The 17,969-nt window shown below is 39.2% G+C and overlaps 1 protein-coding gene across 1 annotated transcript; it reads left to right on the forward strand.

Annotated features, from left to right (window-relative positions):
* Positions 1 to 8,772: 8,772 nt before the first annotated feature.
* On the forward strand, positions 8,773 to 12,028 carry LOC137732886 (uncharacterized). Its single transcript, XM_068472142.1, has 7 exons — positions 8,773 to 8,946; positions 9,028 to 9,217; positions 10,091 to 10,176; positions 10,439 to 10,728; positions 11,184 to 11,365; positions 11,464 to 11,615; positions 11,702 to 12,028. The coding sequence occupies exons 1-7, from the start codon at positions 8,773 to 8,775 to the stop codon at positions 12,026 to 12,028; spliced, it is 1,401 nt and encodes a 466-aa protein (XP_068328243.1).
* The last annotated feature ends 5,941 nt before the right edge of the window (positions 12,029 to 17,969 follow it).

Below are 17,969 nucleotides of genomic sequence, written 5' to 3' on the forward strand. Positions count from 1 at the left end.
TGAAAATGTGAATCGACGATCCGACCGTTGGATCGTCATCAAACTTGGATATATTATAATACGTAATATTTAAAGATTATAGGAATTTATGTATCGGGAATCCGACGTACGGATCTTCCCGAATTGGATTTGTAAGTTAGTAAAATAAATGTTCACGTCCACTTGGTTTTGGGCAAATGGCAGAGATCCAACCGTTGGATCGTAATAAAATTTTAATATGTTATTCTAGAAACATATTGTGGATCGTTGGGAGTTGCAGATTGGAAATCTGATATGCGGATCTTCCGGGTCGAGTTATACAGGGTTGTAGACCCTACCGTCGATCTTTGATCGACTGTTGACTTGTGGTCAATAGGTCTCAAACTATTTTAGAATGCCCTTGAGGTTGTGTTTTATGTGAATTATGAATTCTACTGATAAGAGTTCTGAGATGTGATTCGATAATTGGTCACAGGCAGCAATCATTCAGGACGTCTCGATGCGTGCACTAGAGAATCATAGCGTGGACTCTAGGTGAGTGGATCTTTTCCTTTTTATCATACATATTATTGAGAGTTCTCTCGACTCTTTTAAATTGAACAGGAATATTACCTTCATATAATTATTATGAATGCTTGAAGTACTAATATGAACTACGAATGGCTTGATCCTTGTTCAGGGTACGTAAGCAGTCTAACGAGACGTTAGATGCAGCCATAATATATTTGAGACAAAAGCCTTATTTGGGAAATTGAGTAATGCGAAGGAAATTGGTAAAGGCAAGTTTTAGTTTTGTGAATTAGTTAGTTAAATTAGTGTTAATTGGGTTGTCATGGATAATTATCCCTGAAAATAAGTAGTTCAGGAGTAGGGTGTTATTGATTGTACATTTCACACCGTATTGTATATAATTGAAAATGCTATGACATGGTTGAGTATTAGATTGCATCATGGTATATCCATATGTATATTACTTGCACATAATTATTGGGTATGCTTTCAAGTGCAAAGGTGAACGCAGGACACCCAGGTAAGTTCAGGTGAGTTTATGGTATTAGTTGAATCGATGGAGTTATAGCATAACTACATTTATGTGTTAGGCAACTCTGATATTGTCGTACTGGTTGCCATGAGTTGTACATGTTATATTGAGATGCATAGAGAGCTCATCACTTGCACCCCGGTGTTAGTGCTCCCGCCCATGGTCAGGGCACAGTCCTTCACGTGATGTTCACCTCTCACACCTTACGCTTACCTTGGACTAAAGGTAGGTGCACAGGCCTGTCGTACAGACCACTATAAGTGGTTCTGACTCGTAGGTGACCCGCGATTATTCGCCCAGTCTTCACGTGATCGTAGCACTTGAGCGTACTTATTACACCCAGTCCTGTCATACAGACCACTAGAGGTAGTTCCGACTCGTGTGCAGGGATGTTTGATGAGCTATAGATTAAGTCGTATAGGTCACTATAGGTAACTCCCGACTTGTATACTAGCATTGATTGATGAGATATGGATACCTACACCTCGGTGTTAGTGCTCCCACCCGTGGTCAGGGCACAGTCCTTCACGTGATGTTCATCTCCCGCACCTTACGCTCACCTTGGACTCAAGGTAGGTGCATAGGCCTGTTGTACAGACCACTATAGGTGGTTCCGACTCGTAGGTGACCCGCGATTATTCGCCCAGTCTTCACGTGATCGTAGCACTTGAGCGTACTTATTTACACCCAGTCCTGTCGTACAGACCACTAGAGGTAGTTCCGACTCATGTGCAGGGATGCTTGATGAGATATGGATAAGTCGTACAGGTCACTAGAGATGACTCTCGACTTATATGCTAGCATTGATTAATGAGATATGAGTACAGTCGTATGGGTCACGTTAGGTGATTCCGGCTGATCTATCATTTTATATTGATTAAGTTCATTTGGCCTACTTGTTAATGCATTGTAGAGTCTATGGACATGGCATACCCGTGGTTTTGGCCCTTTTTTTTATTAGCGTGGGTGGATATGTTGATATATATATATATATATATATATATATATGTAGTATTGTTCTATAGAAAACGATAAGGGATTTACAGTGAGGGGTTATTACTGTTAGAAAGGTAATAGTTTTGGGAAGCTTGGTTTTACTGCTTACTCACACTTTCTGTTCTGTACCCCTTCTGGTTATAACTGCTGAGTTTGTATCAACAAGGATATATGGCTAATCTTAGTATTGGTGGCTACATTTAAGGGTATGATTCTTACCCACACTATTGTACCTTACTTATACTCTGACATCGCGTGTGAAATGAGTTCGCTCCCACTCGTAGCGCACTCTGGTATTTAGACACTTTTAGATTCAAATTTATTCACTTTTTATACACTATCACATTTTATGGCTTTGTCACCTTCCAAGTGTCAGCCAACACAGCTCGATTTGGGGTCCTAGTGGACATTCCGGGTCGGGATGTGTCAGTTGCCCATGAGAAAAAATAGGCTGCAATAGATACAAGTGGACAATTTTAAGGATTGTCCTTGGCTTTTGTTGATTGTCATCGCATAACAAATTTTTAGAAGGAACTGTCGCCTTCGCAGCGTAAAGGGAAATTTATGTTGAGCTGATTCAGTAATTATCCTGGGGATATAAACTCTGTCACCAATGTTTCTTCCCATAATGATTTTTGCTTGTATAATTCGGTCGTTTAATTGCATCACAACCAACTGTATTCCATTATACAACCCAACATCTTGGTTTAAATTCCTGATCATCATCACTCGGGTGCCAACTTTCAAAACCAACTTGTGGTGCGGCAAACCAAGTAAATTAAGTTGGTTCAGAAATTCTATTGGATAAAGCACATCTAAATTTTCTAAATTTTTTGTTGAAGAAGACAACGAATCAAAACTAAGATAGGTATGACTTTTGTCGGGCACCATACCCAACAAACAATCGTTTATTTTAGTGGTTGTATCATTAAATGGCGTCACCACAACTCTTTCTTTCAAATATGGCATATCTCAAAAATTTGTTTTGAAATTGTTATACACAGCTGAAACCATGGCTTTGATGGGATCTTCATCAAAACGGATAAGGAATTGTTTGGGAATTTGAACCTAATAGCATTCTTCATCGGTTGAAGATAAAGACCTAGCAACAGTACCGTTGCCAATGTCTAATATCCACTTTGCAAAATCAGCGAGTTCTTGTTTTTCCCTTTCATCCAAACTTGTTTTCGAAAACCTTATGTTTTGCTTCAAAAAGAATATGGTTAAATAGGGCAAAGATATAAACTCGTCAATGAAGCTTCAACAATGTCAACGACATTTCCATTTGGAACAATAGGAAGAATATGCTTGAAATCACCTCCAAAAAGATTTAGCTTACCCCCAAATGGCAAATGGTCAAAACCTGGTTTTGACCCTTTAAGAACATCACGAAGGGATCTAACTAGAGTTTCAAAACATCATTTATGATTCATGGGGGCTTCGTCCCAAAGAATAAGAACAACTTCAGTAATTAGTTTTGCAAGATGAATCCCTTTTTTTATTTCACAAACCAAACAATCTATGATGTTGATAGGAATTTTAAATCTAGAGTGAGCCGTTCTTACACCAGGAAGCAAAAGGGAGGCAATTCCAAATGAAGCCATCACTAAAACAATTTGATTTTGGGATCTAATTTTAGCTATGATGGTGGTCTGCAAAAAAATTTTGCCTATCCCACCATGACCATGCACAAAAAACAAGCCAGATATGTTGTGAATTGTTTTTATGACACTGTGATAAACATATTTTTGCTTTCTATTTAACTGGTTGATCAAGAGCAAGTGCTCATGTTTCAGGTTGTCAACATTGTAATCTAACTCTACCCTCAAACTTCTATTCGCAAGTCTATCCATCATCAAATTGTTTGGTCATGGTAGGTGATGCTTCGACAAAGAACTATTTGCAGCAGCAAACAATTTTTCTAACTCGTACAAAAGTGAATTTCTAAGTTCATCTTGGTATTTAGAGACATCTTGCAGGTCAAAAGCATTGATCATGTTTTTCAAAATGTGATCACACATCGTCTTCCAATACGTTTGAAACAAAGTTGATGGATCAACAACATCACAAAAAAGAACCAATGTGACAAACAATTGCCTAAGTTGAGAGGATGATGCAGTGAAAACGGCTTGTAATATTACATTATTCCATTCCCTATCATCACCTAATAAACCAAGAGAGGTGCATGCAACTCGAAATGTCGGTTGAAGAACACCATCGACAGTCCTCAAATGGTCAAATCCAAAGCTACATTTTCAGTAATTTAGCAACAACCTCAAGTAATATAATTCACCAACAATAAGGTGACCATATGCAACCCTACCTAGAGATCTACCTCTTTTTCTACGAGACCACTATTCCTCATCATTTTTCCATACATACTTGGTAGGAAATTCAACGTAAGATAATTCACATGCATCAGGGTCTTGGACATTGGTTTGAAACCATTGTGTTAACATTGTGCTTTCAAGATTAGGGTGATTAACAGTATGGTTGAGATCATTGGTCTCTCTGAAAAGAACATTTTGGTCAAATGGAAGGTGTACATACAACCTCTCAACCAATTGTTTTCTAAAATGAATGTGAAACTGTAACAATCTCCAAACTGCTTCGTAAGGGCATAAGTATCTACGGTTTAGATAAGATACAATCTCATTGAACTCCTCATCCTCAAAAAGCACTTTAGTCCAATCAACACCTTTAGTTATGTACTTAAAAAGATACTAAATGTGACAACCCGTTCCAATTTTTCATTATAATTTTCTCCCCGAGTATGTAAGATGATGATTATGCCCTTGGTGGCTTAATGACGTGGATGTACGTATGCAGCTTTAAATTATCTTCCTCGTTATCGTAATTAAATCGTGCTTGACGTCACAAGTACATTGATGCAAGTTAGACTTGAATCAGGTCGTAACGAGAAAGTTACGATCATTGAAGTGCGTAAACGAGTAATGACGAACCAATTATATGGGCTCATTTTCTCTTGGGCCTAATCAGATTTTATTATTTTCTTCTTCTGCCAATCACACAAACACGCACACATACACCCCCACATTTTCTCAACTTCCTTCTTAACTCTTCTCTCCGTCCGTACATCTGAGATACCCCACCTCGCAAGCTTAACCAAATCAGCATAGATCGATCTTATAAGCACCACCATCATCCTCCTCTTGACTTCACGATCATCACCATAACCTTAATTTTCTGTTTTCGTAAACTATAACACGTCGATTCTCGAGCTTCATCACGGTGGAACTTTGGACCACGTGATCGTGGACGATTCATGAAGTTTTGAGGCTTGAGGAAGCATCCAATCAACTTCCCTAGAATTTTGGAGTAGTTTTGGAGTGGAGTGGACGTCAAAATAGGCAAGTTCGAAAGGGTACATAGTTGGCCAAAACTTTTGAAGGTTTTTCTAACCGTTTTTCCTTGGATTTTGGACCTCTAATAGGTACGAACATGTTCTACTCTTCAAGACCTTCAAATCCATATAGATTTCATGGATTTTGGTTGAGAAATGATAAAGTTATAAGCTTTAGAAGAATTTTCAGTTTCCGAGGAGTACAGACAGCGGCTTGCAATGGCGGAAACGAATGGAGTAACCGGAGGAGAAGGCGAATATTCCATCAAAGATAAAGGAATATTCCTAACTGCGTCAGGTACTGTCAGTGATCTTTAACGGAATACTCTGTCAAACTAAAGAAATATTCCTAACGACGTTAGGGTTTCTGTCAGCTTGGTATGCATGTGCCTACGCGTGGCCGGCACATGGTGGTGTGTCTGACATCCAAAAGTTTTTCTAAAAATATAGGGGTTTTCATGTTGTCAAGTATATCACTTTGGTATATTCAAACACCCCATTCGAGCAACGTATGAGAAGTTATTCCTAGGGTTTATGTATGTGCTTTAAAATTAATGTAAAATTAGTTATTTCGCATATAGGTGAGACGTACCCCAAGGACGAGCGTGGACAAGTGAGATTGGGGGGCTACGATCCTGCTACTTATCAGTGAGTTGACATTTGCTTTCTATATATGTATATATATATATATCGTGGTTTCCAGAACATTTTTAAAAGGATTTATGCTTTAAATGCCATGTCAAAAATGAGTTACATTTTAAGTATTGCAGTACTATAAATCGTGAATTATATCGTGTGATGCTGCGAAGGCCCAGGTAAGCTTCAGGTGAGTAAATTGTGATGGTATTGGTTGCATTGCACATTGTTATGCATAGATGCATTTAGAGCTCAGCATTGTTGCACCCCAGTGTTAGTGCTCCAACACAAGGCCAGGGCACAGTCCTTCACGTGATGTTCACCTCCCGCACCGCACGCTCACGTTGGATCCAAGTTTGGTGCCATCCCTATCGTACAACCACAATAAGTAGTTCCGACTCGTAAGTGACCCACGATTATTCGCTAGCCTTCACGTGATCGTAGCACTTGAGCGTACATATTACACTTAGCCCTATCATAAAAACCACAATAAATGGTTCCGACTCATGTGCTAGCATATATTGATGAGTTATAGATCCAGTCATACGAGTTACATTAGGTGACTCTAACTGGCATATTATTTTATATTGATTTCACTTGGCTTACATCTTTTAGTGCGAAAATGTTATGACATGGCATACTGCAGTTTTTACTGGCCTTGTCCATTGGTATTCGTATGTATATACGTAGTATTATTTTCTAGAGACTATACAGGTTTTACAATGAAGGGTTATTATGTTCAGAAAAGATAAATGTGTTTTCAAACGTTTTGTTTTTGCCCACTCACCCTTCTGTTTTGCGTCCCTCCAGGTCTTAGGTAGCTATACATATTGGTGGCTGCTGTACATATTGGTGGCTCATGAGGACTTCTCGACAGTTCTGACTATCCACTAAATAACTGTAGGGATCTTCTGCCCGTTTGTATAATTAGTACTTTTTTTGTTTGACTGCACTGTTGATACCTATGCTCTAATTACCTATGTTTGGTTATGTTCACTTTCACACACTTATTTCTAGTCTAAATAAGTTTGAGTTTAATTTTTTTTATTATTATAACCCACGTTTTCGCATAATTATCACTTCTGTTGTGCACTTGGTTATGTCACCCTTACGTGACGGCCAACACGTCTGGACTCAAGTCGGGGTATGTCAGTTTGGTATCAGAGCACTAGGTTTTGCCAGTCCTACATTTTTGTTGAAGTCCTAATTATTTTGATCTATTATGTCAGAACCATGTCGCCTCGTAGAGAGCCATGTACTTCTTTTAAGTCTAATTTTCCAAATATTGGACAACTTAGTGAAGCTATTGCTAATGCTATTCAGTCCTCACTTCGTCCTCCCCAGAAGACCCATTTGGAGACTGTATATAACTTCAAGCTAAATAATTTCTTTGGCAATAAGAGGTCCAAATGAGCTAAGCGTTAGCTCAACCATGTTGAGAAAACCTTTTAGGTGATGCAGTGGCATGGAAATCTTTCTGAGGACAGATGGGTCGAGACGGCCATTTGGTTCTTATGTAAGAAAGTTGCATTGGAAACAGGAATCTTTTCAGTTGACAACTAAAAATGCCATAAATTAGGAGATTTTCAAACATCTATTTCAGAGGAGATTTATACCTCCGGAGTATTTAGATCATAAGAAGGAAGAATTCTCGAATCTGAAGCAAAGAAAAATGTCAACCACTGAGAATCATCGAAAGTTCACTGATTTGTCCCGATATTGTCTAGAGATTGCTGCAAATCCTGCTGAGATACTCCGACGTTTTAAGTGGGGTACTCGTAAGAAGTTGCGTTCTATGGCGACTTCAACTCCCTGTTCTACATATCAAGAATTTTTCGAGGTTCTACTTTTTGTTGAGGACTCCTAGAATGCTCTAGATGAAATACTACTAGTAAGGATAAAGGGTAATCATCCTACAATCCTCGTAAGACACATAATTTTAAACGAAGCGGTACTAGCTCTGGTTCATCTAGTGGTGGTTCGAGTTCTACTGCGCCGTGGAGAGGCAGCCAGTCTTCAGGAGGTTCTCGATTCCAGAGACAGAGAGATTCTAACAGTTCTGGTGCTCCACTTTGTCGAAGATGCAATAATTGACATTTTGGGGAGTGTAGACGAGGTAGTAGTGGATGTTTCACTTATGGCCAAATAGGGCATCGGGCTAACCAGTGCCCACAGAATCAGTAGAAACCCCAGCCTCCTGCTTTACCACCAGCGGTTCCCCTTCAGCAGATTCAGGGGCCTCATGATTATACCCCGACGGGCTACGGTGATGCTTACCACTATCGAGGGGATGTAGCTTCGTATTCTGGTAGAGCCTATCAATATCCAGTTGATCCGTATTATTAGGGTGGTTATCCACTATATCAGGGAAATTATACCCCATATGCACCATACCAGGGTGGTAGACCACAATGGTATGCTAGAGGACAATCTCAGAACTTTGATGTTGCTTCTAGTAGTGCTGGTTTGACGAGGCAGCCTAATCAGCCTAATCAAGGATGAGGAATTCAGGGATGCGGTAATCACGAAAATAAAGGTCCTGGACGTCGGCAGCAGGCGCAGGGTCGTGTTCATCACATTACTCCGTAAGATGCTGAAAGTAACCCTGATTTGATTATGGGTACATTGAATATTCTTGGTCATTTTGCTAGAGTATTGATTGATTCAAGTGCTACACATTTCGTTATTTCTCATATGTTTGCTCAAAAGACTCAACCTTACCCCTACGCCTCTCAGGTATGAGTTAGAGTATTCGATGCCTAGAGGTGAGACATGTTATGTTAGCAGGGAGTATCAGGGATGTCCTGTTCTGGTGGAGGATGTTGTCATGCTAGCTAATCTTGTTCCTCTGGATATTGTCGATTTCGATGTTATTCTGGGTATGGATTGGTTACATTACAATCGTGCCAAGTTGGATTGTTATGAGAAGGTTGTCACTTTCCATTAGTCGGGCTTGCTTATGGTTACTTTTGTTGGCAAGCGTTGTGGATTAAGACAGGGGGTTATCTAGGCTGTAAGAGCAAAGAAACTGTTGAGGAAAGAATGTCAGGGCTATCTAGTTCATGTGGTATTGAACGAGGATACTTCTCCTCGTGTGGAAGATGTTCGGGTAGTCAGGCATTTTCCTGATGTTTTTCCTGATGAATTACCTGGATTACCACCAGATCGTGAAGTGGAATTCGCTATAGATTTAATTCTAGGTACAAATCTTTTTTTTTTAACCCCTTATTGAATGGCTATTGCTGAGTTAATAAAAGTGAAAACCCAATTACAAGAACTTGTTGGTAAGGGTTTTATCCAACCGAGTACTTCACCGTGGAGAGCTCCAATTTTGTTTGTACGAAAGAAAGACGGAACTTTAAGGCTGTGTATTGATTATCGACAATTGAATCGGGTGACGAATAAAAATCGTTATCCGTTGCCTCGTATTGATGATCTTTTTTACCAGTTTCGGGGTGCCTGTGTGTTTTCAAAGATTGATCTAAGATCAAGGTACTATCAACTAAGGATCAAGCGTGAGGATGTCCTAAAGACAACATTTCGAACTCGATATGGTCATTACGAGTTTCTAGTAATACCATTCGGGTTAACCAATGCTCCAGCTGCTTTTCTGGATTTAATGAATCGAGTATTTCGCCCATATCTTGACAAGTTCATAATTGTCTTCATTGATGATATTTTGGTATATTCTAAATCTAAGGTGGAGCATGCTAGACATCTCACGCTAGTTCTGAAGAACTTGAGGGAACATTAGTTGTATGCTAAATTTAGAAAATGTCAATTTTGGCTGGATCAAGTATCGTTCTTGGGACATGTGATATCAGCCTAGGGTATTCTTATGGATCCTTAGAAGGTAGCTGCAGTAGAGAATTGGGAATAACCTCATACTGTCACGGAAGTATGGAGTTTTCTTGGTTTAGCCGGCTATTATGGACGTTTTGTGAAAGATTTCTTAGCTATAGCTCTGCCATTGACGAGGTTAACCAAGAAGAAAGTTAAGTTCAAGTGGAGTGATGATTGTGAGTGAAGTTTTCAGCAGCTGAAGTATTGCCTTACTCATGCACCTGTTTTAGCACTTCCAGATGATAGTGGGAACTTCGAGATTTATACTGATGCTTTCTTGAATGGCTTAGGTTGTGTGTTAATGCAGTATGGCAAGGTGGTTGCTTATGCCTCGCGATAGTTAAAGCCCCATGAAATGAATTATCCTACTCATGATCTTAAGTTGACGGCTATTGTTTTTGCTTTGAAGATTTGGAGGCATTATCTTTATGGGGAAAAGTGTAAGATTTTTACAGATCATAAAAGCCTCAAATATATTTTCTCACAGAAAGATCTTAATCTTCAGCAGCGAAGATGGATAGAATTGCTCAGTGATTACAACTGCACGATTGTGTATCATCCCGGTCGTGCGAACACAGTGGCAGATGCACTTAGCAGAAAAATCACGCAGCCGAATTAGTGCTCTACATGCATGTCGTATTCCCCTCCTCACTGAAGTGAGATCTATTAGAGTTGATTTAGAAGTGGAAGATCGGGAAGAAGCCTTACTTACTAGTTTTCGAGTCAGACCAATCTTGATAGATTGTGTGCTCGAGGCTCAAATGAATGATGCAGAATCTCAGGAATTAATTCAGGTAGTTTCAGACGGGAAAAAGAAAGATCTCAAGATTAGGAATTCTGATGGTATGCTGATGCAGGGCAACCGAATGTAAGTACCTAATGTCAAAGAATTAAAGAAAGATATACTGGATGAGGTGCATGTTTCGGCTTAGGCAATGCATCCTGGGAGTACCAAGATGTATCACACTATTTAACCCTTCTATTATCGGCCTGGTATGAAAAGAGATATTGCTAAATATGTGAGTCGTTGTGCAGTATGTTAACAAGTCAAGGCAGAGAGGAAGTAACCTTTTGGGTTATTTCAGCCATTTCCCATACCTCAGTGGAAATGGGAGGATATTACCATGGATTTCATGTACAAGCTACCTCATACGCGGAATGGTTATGATGGTATTTGGGTGATAGTTGATCGACTCACCAAGTCAGCACACTTCATACCCATTCGAGAAAATTTCTCGTTGAGTCAGTTGGCAAAACAGTTTATTTTGAAGATTGTCAAGTTCCATGGTGTTCCGATTAGTATCATTTTTGAAATGATCCCAGGTTCACTTCTAAATTTTGGGTAGCTTTCCAGGAAGCTCTCGGTTCGAGATTGCTCTACAGCACGACTTATCACCCTCAGACGGATAGGCAATCTGAGAGAACCATTCAGACGCTGGAAGATGTGCTGAGAGCCTCGGTTTTGCAGTTTGGAGATGCTTGGCATAAGCATTTAGCTTTATCAAGTTTGCTTATAATAACAACTATCACTCTAGTACTGGTATGTCACCTTTTGAGGTGCTTTATGGTAAACCATGTCGTACTCCGTTATGTTGGTCTGAAGTTGGCGAGAGAGTGCTGGTGGATCCTGAGATTGTGGATAAGACTACGCAGAATATCCAGGTGATTAAAGCTAACCTAAAAGCAGACCAGGATCGACAGAAGAGTATCGCTAATAAACATGCCACTGACAGAGTATATAAAGTTGGAGATTGGGTATTTCTAAAGTTATCTCTGTGGAAAGGCGTGGTATGGTTCGGTAAGAAGGTAAGTTAAGTCCTTGGTATATTGGACCGTATCAGATCACCGAGCGAGTTGGTGAAGTTGCCTACAGGCTTGAGCTACCTCCAAAGTTATCAAAGGTACATGACGTTTTCCATGTATCTATGCTTCATCATTATGTCTCTGATTCATCGCACGTGATCCCTCCTCAACCACTAGAGATTAATCTGGATGTGACCTACGATGAGGAGCCAGTGACGATCTTGGATTGGAAAGATAAAGTTCTTCGGAACAAGACCGTTCGTATGGTGAAAGTTTTGTGGAGGAACCATTTAGTCGAGAAGGCCACCTGGGAAACTGAAGAGCGTATGCGAGACTTGTATCCACGTCTGTTTTATGGTTATTGATGTGTTGTTGATGTGTAGGAATTTCGAGGACGAAATTTTCTTAAAGAGGGTTGATTGTCACGACCCGTTCCAATTTTTCATTATAGTTTTCTCCCCGAGTATGTAAGATGACGATTATGCCCTCGGTGGCTTAGTGATGTGGATGTACATATGTAGTTTTAAATTATCTTCCTCGTTATCATAATTAAATCATGCTTGATGTCATGAGTACGTTGACGCAAGTTAGACTTGAATCGGGTTGTAACGAGAAAGTTACGATTATTGAAGTGCGTAAACAAGTAATTACAAACCAATTATATGGGCTCATTTTCTCTTGGGCCCAATCAGATTTTATTATTTTCTTCTTTTGACAATCACACGCACACGTACACCTTCACCCTTTCTCTCTTTCCGTCTCGACTCTTCTCTTCATCCGTACACCCGAGACACCCTAGCTTGCAAGCTTAACCAAATTGGCACGGATCGACTCTTCTCTTGGTAAACGTTGACCAGTCAATTCTCAAGCTCCGTCATGGTAGAACTTTGGATGATGTGATCGCGGACGATTCATGAAGTTTTAAGGCTTGAGGAAGCTTCCAATCAACTTCCCTAGCATTTTGGAGTAGTTTTGGAGTGGAGTGGACGTCGGAGTAGGCAAGTTCGAGAAGGTACATTGTTGGCCAGAACTTTCGAAGGTTTTTCCAACCGTTTTCCTATGGATTTTGGAACTCTAATAGGTACGAACGTGTTCTACTCTTCAAGACCTTCAAATCCATAAAAATTTCATGGATTTTGGTTGAGAAATGATAAAGTTATAAGCTTTAGAAGAATTTTCCAGTTTCCAGCGAGTACAGACGGCGACGTGCAATGGCGGAAACCGGCGGAGTGACTGGAGAAGAAGGCGAATATTCTGTCAAAGATAACAGAATATTCCTGACAACGTTAGGTATCGTCAGTTATCTTTAACAGAATACTCCGTCAAACTAATGGAATATTCCTAACGGTGTTAGGGTTTCCATCAGCGTGCCAGGCACTTACCTACGCGTTTGGCTATGACTTGGCCGACGCATGGCGGCGTGTCTAACGTCCAAATTTTTTTCTAAAAATATGGGGGTGCTCATGTTGTCGAGTAGATCACTTTGGTATATTCAAACACCCCATTTGACACTGTATGAGAAGTTATTCCTAGGGTTTGTGTATGTGCTTTAAAATGAACGTAAAATTAGTTATTTCGCATATAGGTGAGACGTACCTCGAGGACGAGCATGGACAAGCGAGATGGGGGGCTACGATCCTGCTACATATCAGTGAGTGGGCATTTGCTTTCTATATATATGTGTGTGTGTGTGTGTGTGTGTGTGTGTGTGTGTGTGTGTGTGTGTGTGTATGTGTTGTGTGGTTTCTAGATATATGCTTTGTGCTTTAAATGCGATGTCGAAAATGAGTTACATTTTAAGTATTGCATTACTATAAATCGTGAATTATATCGTTTAATGCTGCGGAGGCCCAGGTGAGCTTCAGGTGAGTATATTGTGATGGTATTGGTTGCATTGCACATTGTTATGCATAGATGCATTTAGAGCTCATCATTGCTGCACCCCGGTGTTAGTGCTCCTGCCCGAGGCCAAGGCACAATCCTTCACGTGATGTTCACCTTCCACACCGCACACTCACGTTGGATCCAAGTTTGGTGCCAGCCCTATCGTACAAACCACAATTGGTAGTTCCGACTCGTAAGTGACCCGCGATTATTCGCACAGCCTTCACGTGATCGTAGCACTTGAGCGTACATATTACACCTAACCTTGTCGTACAGACCACAATAAGTGGTTCCGACTCGTGTGCTAGCATATATTGATGAGCTATCCAGTCGTATAGGTCATATTAGGTGACTCCGACTGGCATATTATTTTATATTGATTTCACCTGGCTTACATCTTTTAGTGCAGAAACGTTATGACATGGCATACTTTAGTTTTTAATGGCCTTGTGCATTGGTATTTGTATGTATATACATAGTCTTATTTTCTAGAGACTATATTGGTTTTACAGTGAAGGGTTATTAGGTTCAGAAAAGATAAATGTGTTTTCAAACGTTTTGTTTTTGCCCACTCACCCTTCTGTTTTCACCCCTCCAGGTCCTAGGTAGTTGTACATATTGGTGGCTTATGAAGATTTCTCGGCGGTTTTGATGATTTACAAAATAACTGTAAGGATCTTTTCCCCATTTGTATAATTAACACTTCGTTTGTCTGACTGCACTGTTGATACCTATGCTTTGAATACTTGTGTTTGGTTATGTTCACTTTCACACACTTATTTCTAGTCTAAATAAGTTTGAGTTTCCTTTTTTTTATTATAACCCACGTTTTTGCATAATTATCACTTATGTTGCACCCTTGGCTACGTCACCTTAACATGACAACCAGCACGTCTCGACTCCGGTCGGAATGTTTCACTTAATGAGCGTTGATTGACAACATGATTCAACATTTATATGTGCTTAATACTTGAATAATAGCTCACGGTTGTAAGGGACAACAAATGCATTATCAAACTTGATTCCATTTTTTAGAACAAACAGATTTTTAGTATCTCGATGCTTATACTTAATGAAACCCTCATTAGAAAAAGTGGCTTCACTTGTGAAAGATTTAGGATTTTTTTTTAACACTTGTTTTCTTTCATGCAAGGCTAAAATTGATTCGCAATACCGCATGGACCGTGCATCATGTTGTGTAAAATTGAATCATACCTATCCTTGTCACATCTTTCATCAAGAATCTCAGTTGAAATGATAGAATCAACATCATAAGGAAAATGACACTTATAAAGTTTTTTGACCCAGAGCAAGATATCACAATGAGGAAGACCCTTTTTTTGGAACTCCACTGTGTAAAACACTGTTTATCAAAACAGAATGTAGAGACATCAATACCATAGAGTATTTAGACTTGAAACGAGAAGATAGAAACAAATAGAGGAAAAAATTTGGTCAAGAGTAACATACTGACCAAATTTGACTTCACCAAAAGGTTTTCCTGATTTGAGGTATTTAATCATATGGTCAAGCTTTGCTTTAAAAATTCTTAAAATTAGATCTGGTTTGTCTTCAGCTTTACAACCAAGTTGATCACGCAAATCTTCAATAATTTCAAGCCATTTAGCATTACAGGTGAAAGTGATAAATAAATCAGGATTTCCAGAGTGGCGACATATAGCCATGGCATCTTGATAATTATTTATCATATATCTAACACTGCCAATAAACGAAGTTGGCAGAATGACCATCTTGCCAATAGTAGAACCAGTTGCATTTCTTGCTTTCAACGCTTCATGAATTCCTTTAATACCTTCTGTTCTAAAAGACTCTTGATTCGCTATAATGAAATCTAACCTATCTTCTTCAAGCATTGCATATGCATCAACCAAGTATTGTTGAAACAATATGCCGCCTTTTAACAGGGTGTCACTATGTCCTAGTCCATCCTGAATTTGATAACCCAAAAATTCTCTCATTGATGTCGCCCTCCCATCCTTTGGTTTTTTCCCCCTAAAATTGGGATTCCAAGGAAGACCTTTCCTATACCCATCTTCACCATATGGGAAAAGAAAGGGATATTGGAGTACCATGTACTTAGGATGTAACTTTGTGATTCTCTGTAGGCCATCGGTCTTATGCTCCACAACAATATCTCTTTCAGTATGAAATTGGCCGATGTCCCCAACTATTAACCCACATATCCTGTCACATGCCAACAAATTGTACTGCACATCACGGTTGCTCTGTGCACCATACAAACGCAGCCTTAAATTACTTGTGGACCCTTCATCAGTCCTATCCCTAGCGACCCTAAAAAGCTTAACGACCTTATTGCACTCATCTAACATTTTGATGAGGCCACCAACAATCTGTTGATCAAGTTTTTCAGATGTTTATGATCCATTGAAACAATTGATACGATTATTGACTTCATTTTGAGTGTCATAAATGTATAGTTGTGCAAATTTAGGATTGTCACCTTTTGGACGCAACAGATAACCCATCAAATGATGCACCTAACCATTAATCTTAAAACATATGGACCCCAACCCTTGTTGATCAACGGATCAACTTTGGCCCCTATTGAAGTTAACGCCATCATTGAATTATATGATCTAATATTTGTTTTGAACTTCAAAAATGCTCGAGAATTTGTGGGGTTTAACAAATGTTCCAAATAAGCAGGACTGGGTTTAACACGTGGGAATTGTACTTTTTGACTCATGCAGCACGCAGTAAACTGCAGGGCAGAAATAAAAGAAGTATGCTTAGCATGCTTCTTTGTCTACTCTGCAGACCAAAATAGAGCACTGCAGTACTGACATTGGCAATTTCTTAATCCAAAATCAACATATTTTGGATCAATTCCTATAAAAACAAAGATTAATAGAAGCAAAAGTCAAACTAATTGATAGAAGTTAATAAATGAAGAAATGTCAAATTTTCAAAGCAGCAAGAGAATGCAAAGAAAGTCATATCGAAAGATTCCATACTCCTTCTTTTTTTTTCTGATAAGTGGCCTGCTCAATGCTGAGTGAATTCGCAACAGAATGAACAATTTGAGCATCTCTGGCTAATAGACAGTGCACAGTGGCACGATCAGCAAGAAAAACGGGTATAGAAATTTGATGAGAACTCGTAGCTAGCTTCCAAATGTAAGGCACAAACATCACTGGCAGGAATGTTTTGTTCAAAGATTGATGCAAATGATTGGGGATGGTTGCTTCCATTGTTTAAAAATAGCAAAGAGCTTGAAGTATTGTTGTATTCATTGTTATAAGTGGTGGGAACATCTTGCAACACCAAATCATTTAGATCAACGATTGCAACAAATGCAGGCAAATCGGTATGCTGAGTTCCAGTGGCATTCCTAGCTACCCATATTCTTCTAGACATAAATCTACATAGGGGAAAAACCACACGGCAGTGGTTTATTCTCTAATAAAAGCAATGCGACGGCAAAGCAACTATGTTAACCATATGAAATGAGTAGCGAACCACAACCCATTAAAGCAGAAGATTTTCAAAACCATGAACACATTGTAAACATAACAATAACAACATAACCCTAATCTTTTTACATTAAAACGAAGAATATAGACAGTTGATCCATAGTTGTTTCCTTAGACAACGTTGTTTCTTAATGCAGGATGGAAAAGGAACAAATAAAGCGAATTACGATAGCAAAAAAAGTGTGATAAAGGTAACGAGCATAAAGATCAAATAACAACACTACCATGATCCAAAAAAACATGCATTGACAATCGAACATGTAAACCGAGAAAAGAGTAAATTAAAAAAAAAAAGGTGATGGTTCTTTAAAGGGACATAATTCTAACTATTGTAGACACGGAAGCTTAGCTGCATGCGAATGGTACCGAAGAACAATGCATGACCCCAATGATCAAAACAGAACCTAGAGAAAGAGGAAGACAATATATAAACACATATATAATTGGAGAGAAATAAAAAAGTGAACAAACATCGAACAAAAAAAGCCACGTCACACCTCTATGCCATTAGTTTTGCAAGGCATGCATGCATAAATTTGACAAAAGAAACAAATTATTTAGGCTCGATTCACTTTAGACCAGTAGACTGTGCAAGATGAAAAGCGCACAGTTAACAATCTAACCTGTTTATTTAAAACAACAAATCATTTTTAACAGTCAAAGATGGAGTTGTGCTTTGCGCGCGTAATCAACAACAAACATAGGAAGCAGTTGTCGTGCATCATAAAGGACATGCATCAAACGCTTTTAGGCCAGAAAAAAAAAAAATGTATTGCCTGAAACAAAGATGACCAGGATTTAAAACGTTCAAATTTTCTCCTTGGTTGACTAATGAGATGCACCAAGAAAAATGAATCATCTAGAATCATAACCGATCTAACAATAAGAAAGCAAACAACACAAAACA

This window comes from Pyrus communis, chromosome 4, assembly GCF_963583255.1.
Source record: "Pyrus communis chromosome 4, drPyrComm1.1, whole genome shotgun sequence".
In the NCBI taxonomy this organism is placed as follows: domain Eukaryota; kingdom Viridiplantae; phylum Streptophyta; class Magnoliopsida; order Rosales; family Rosaceae; genus Pyrus; species Pyrus communis.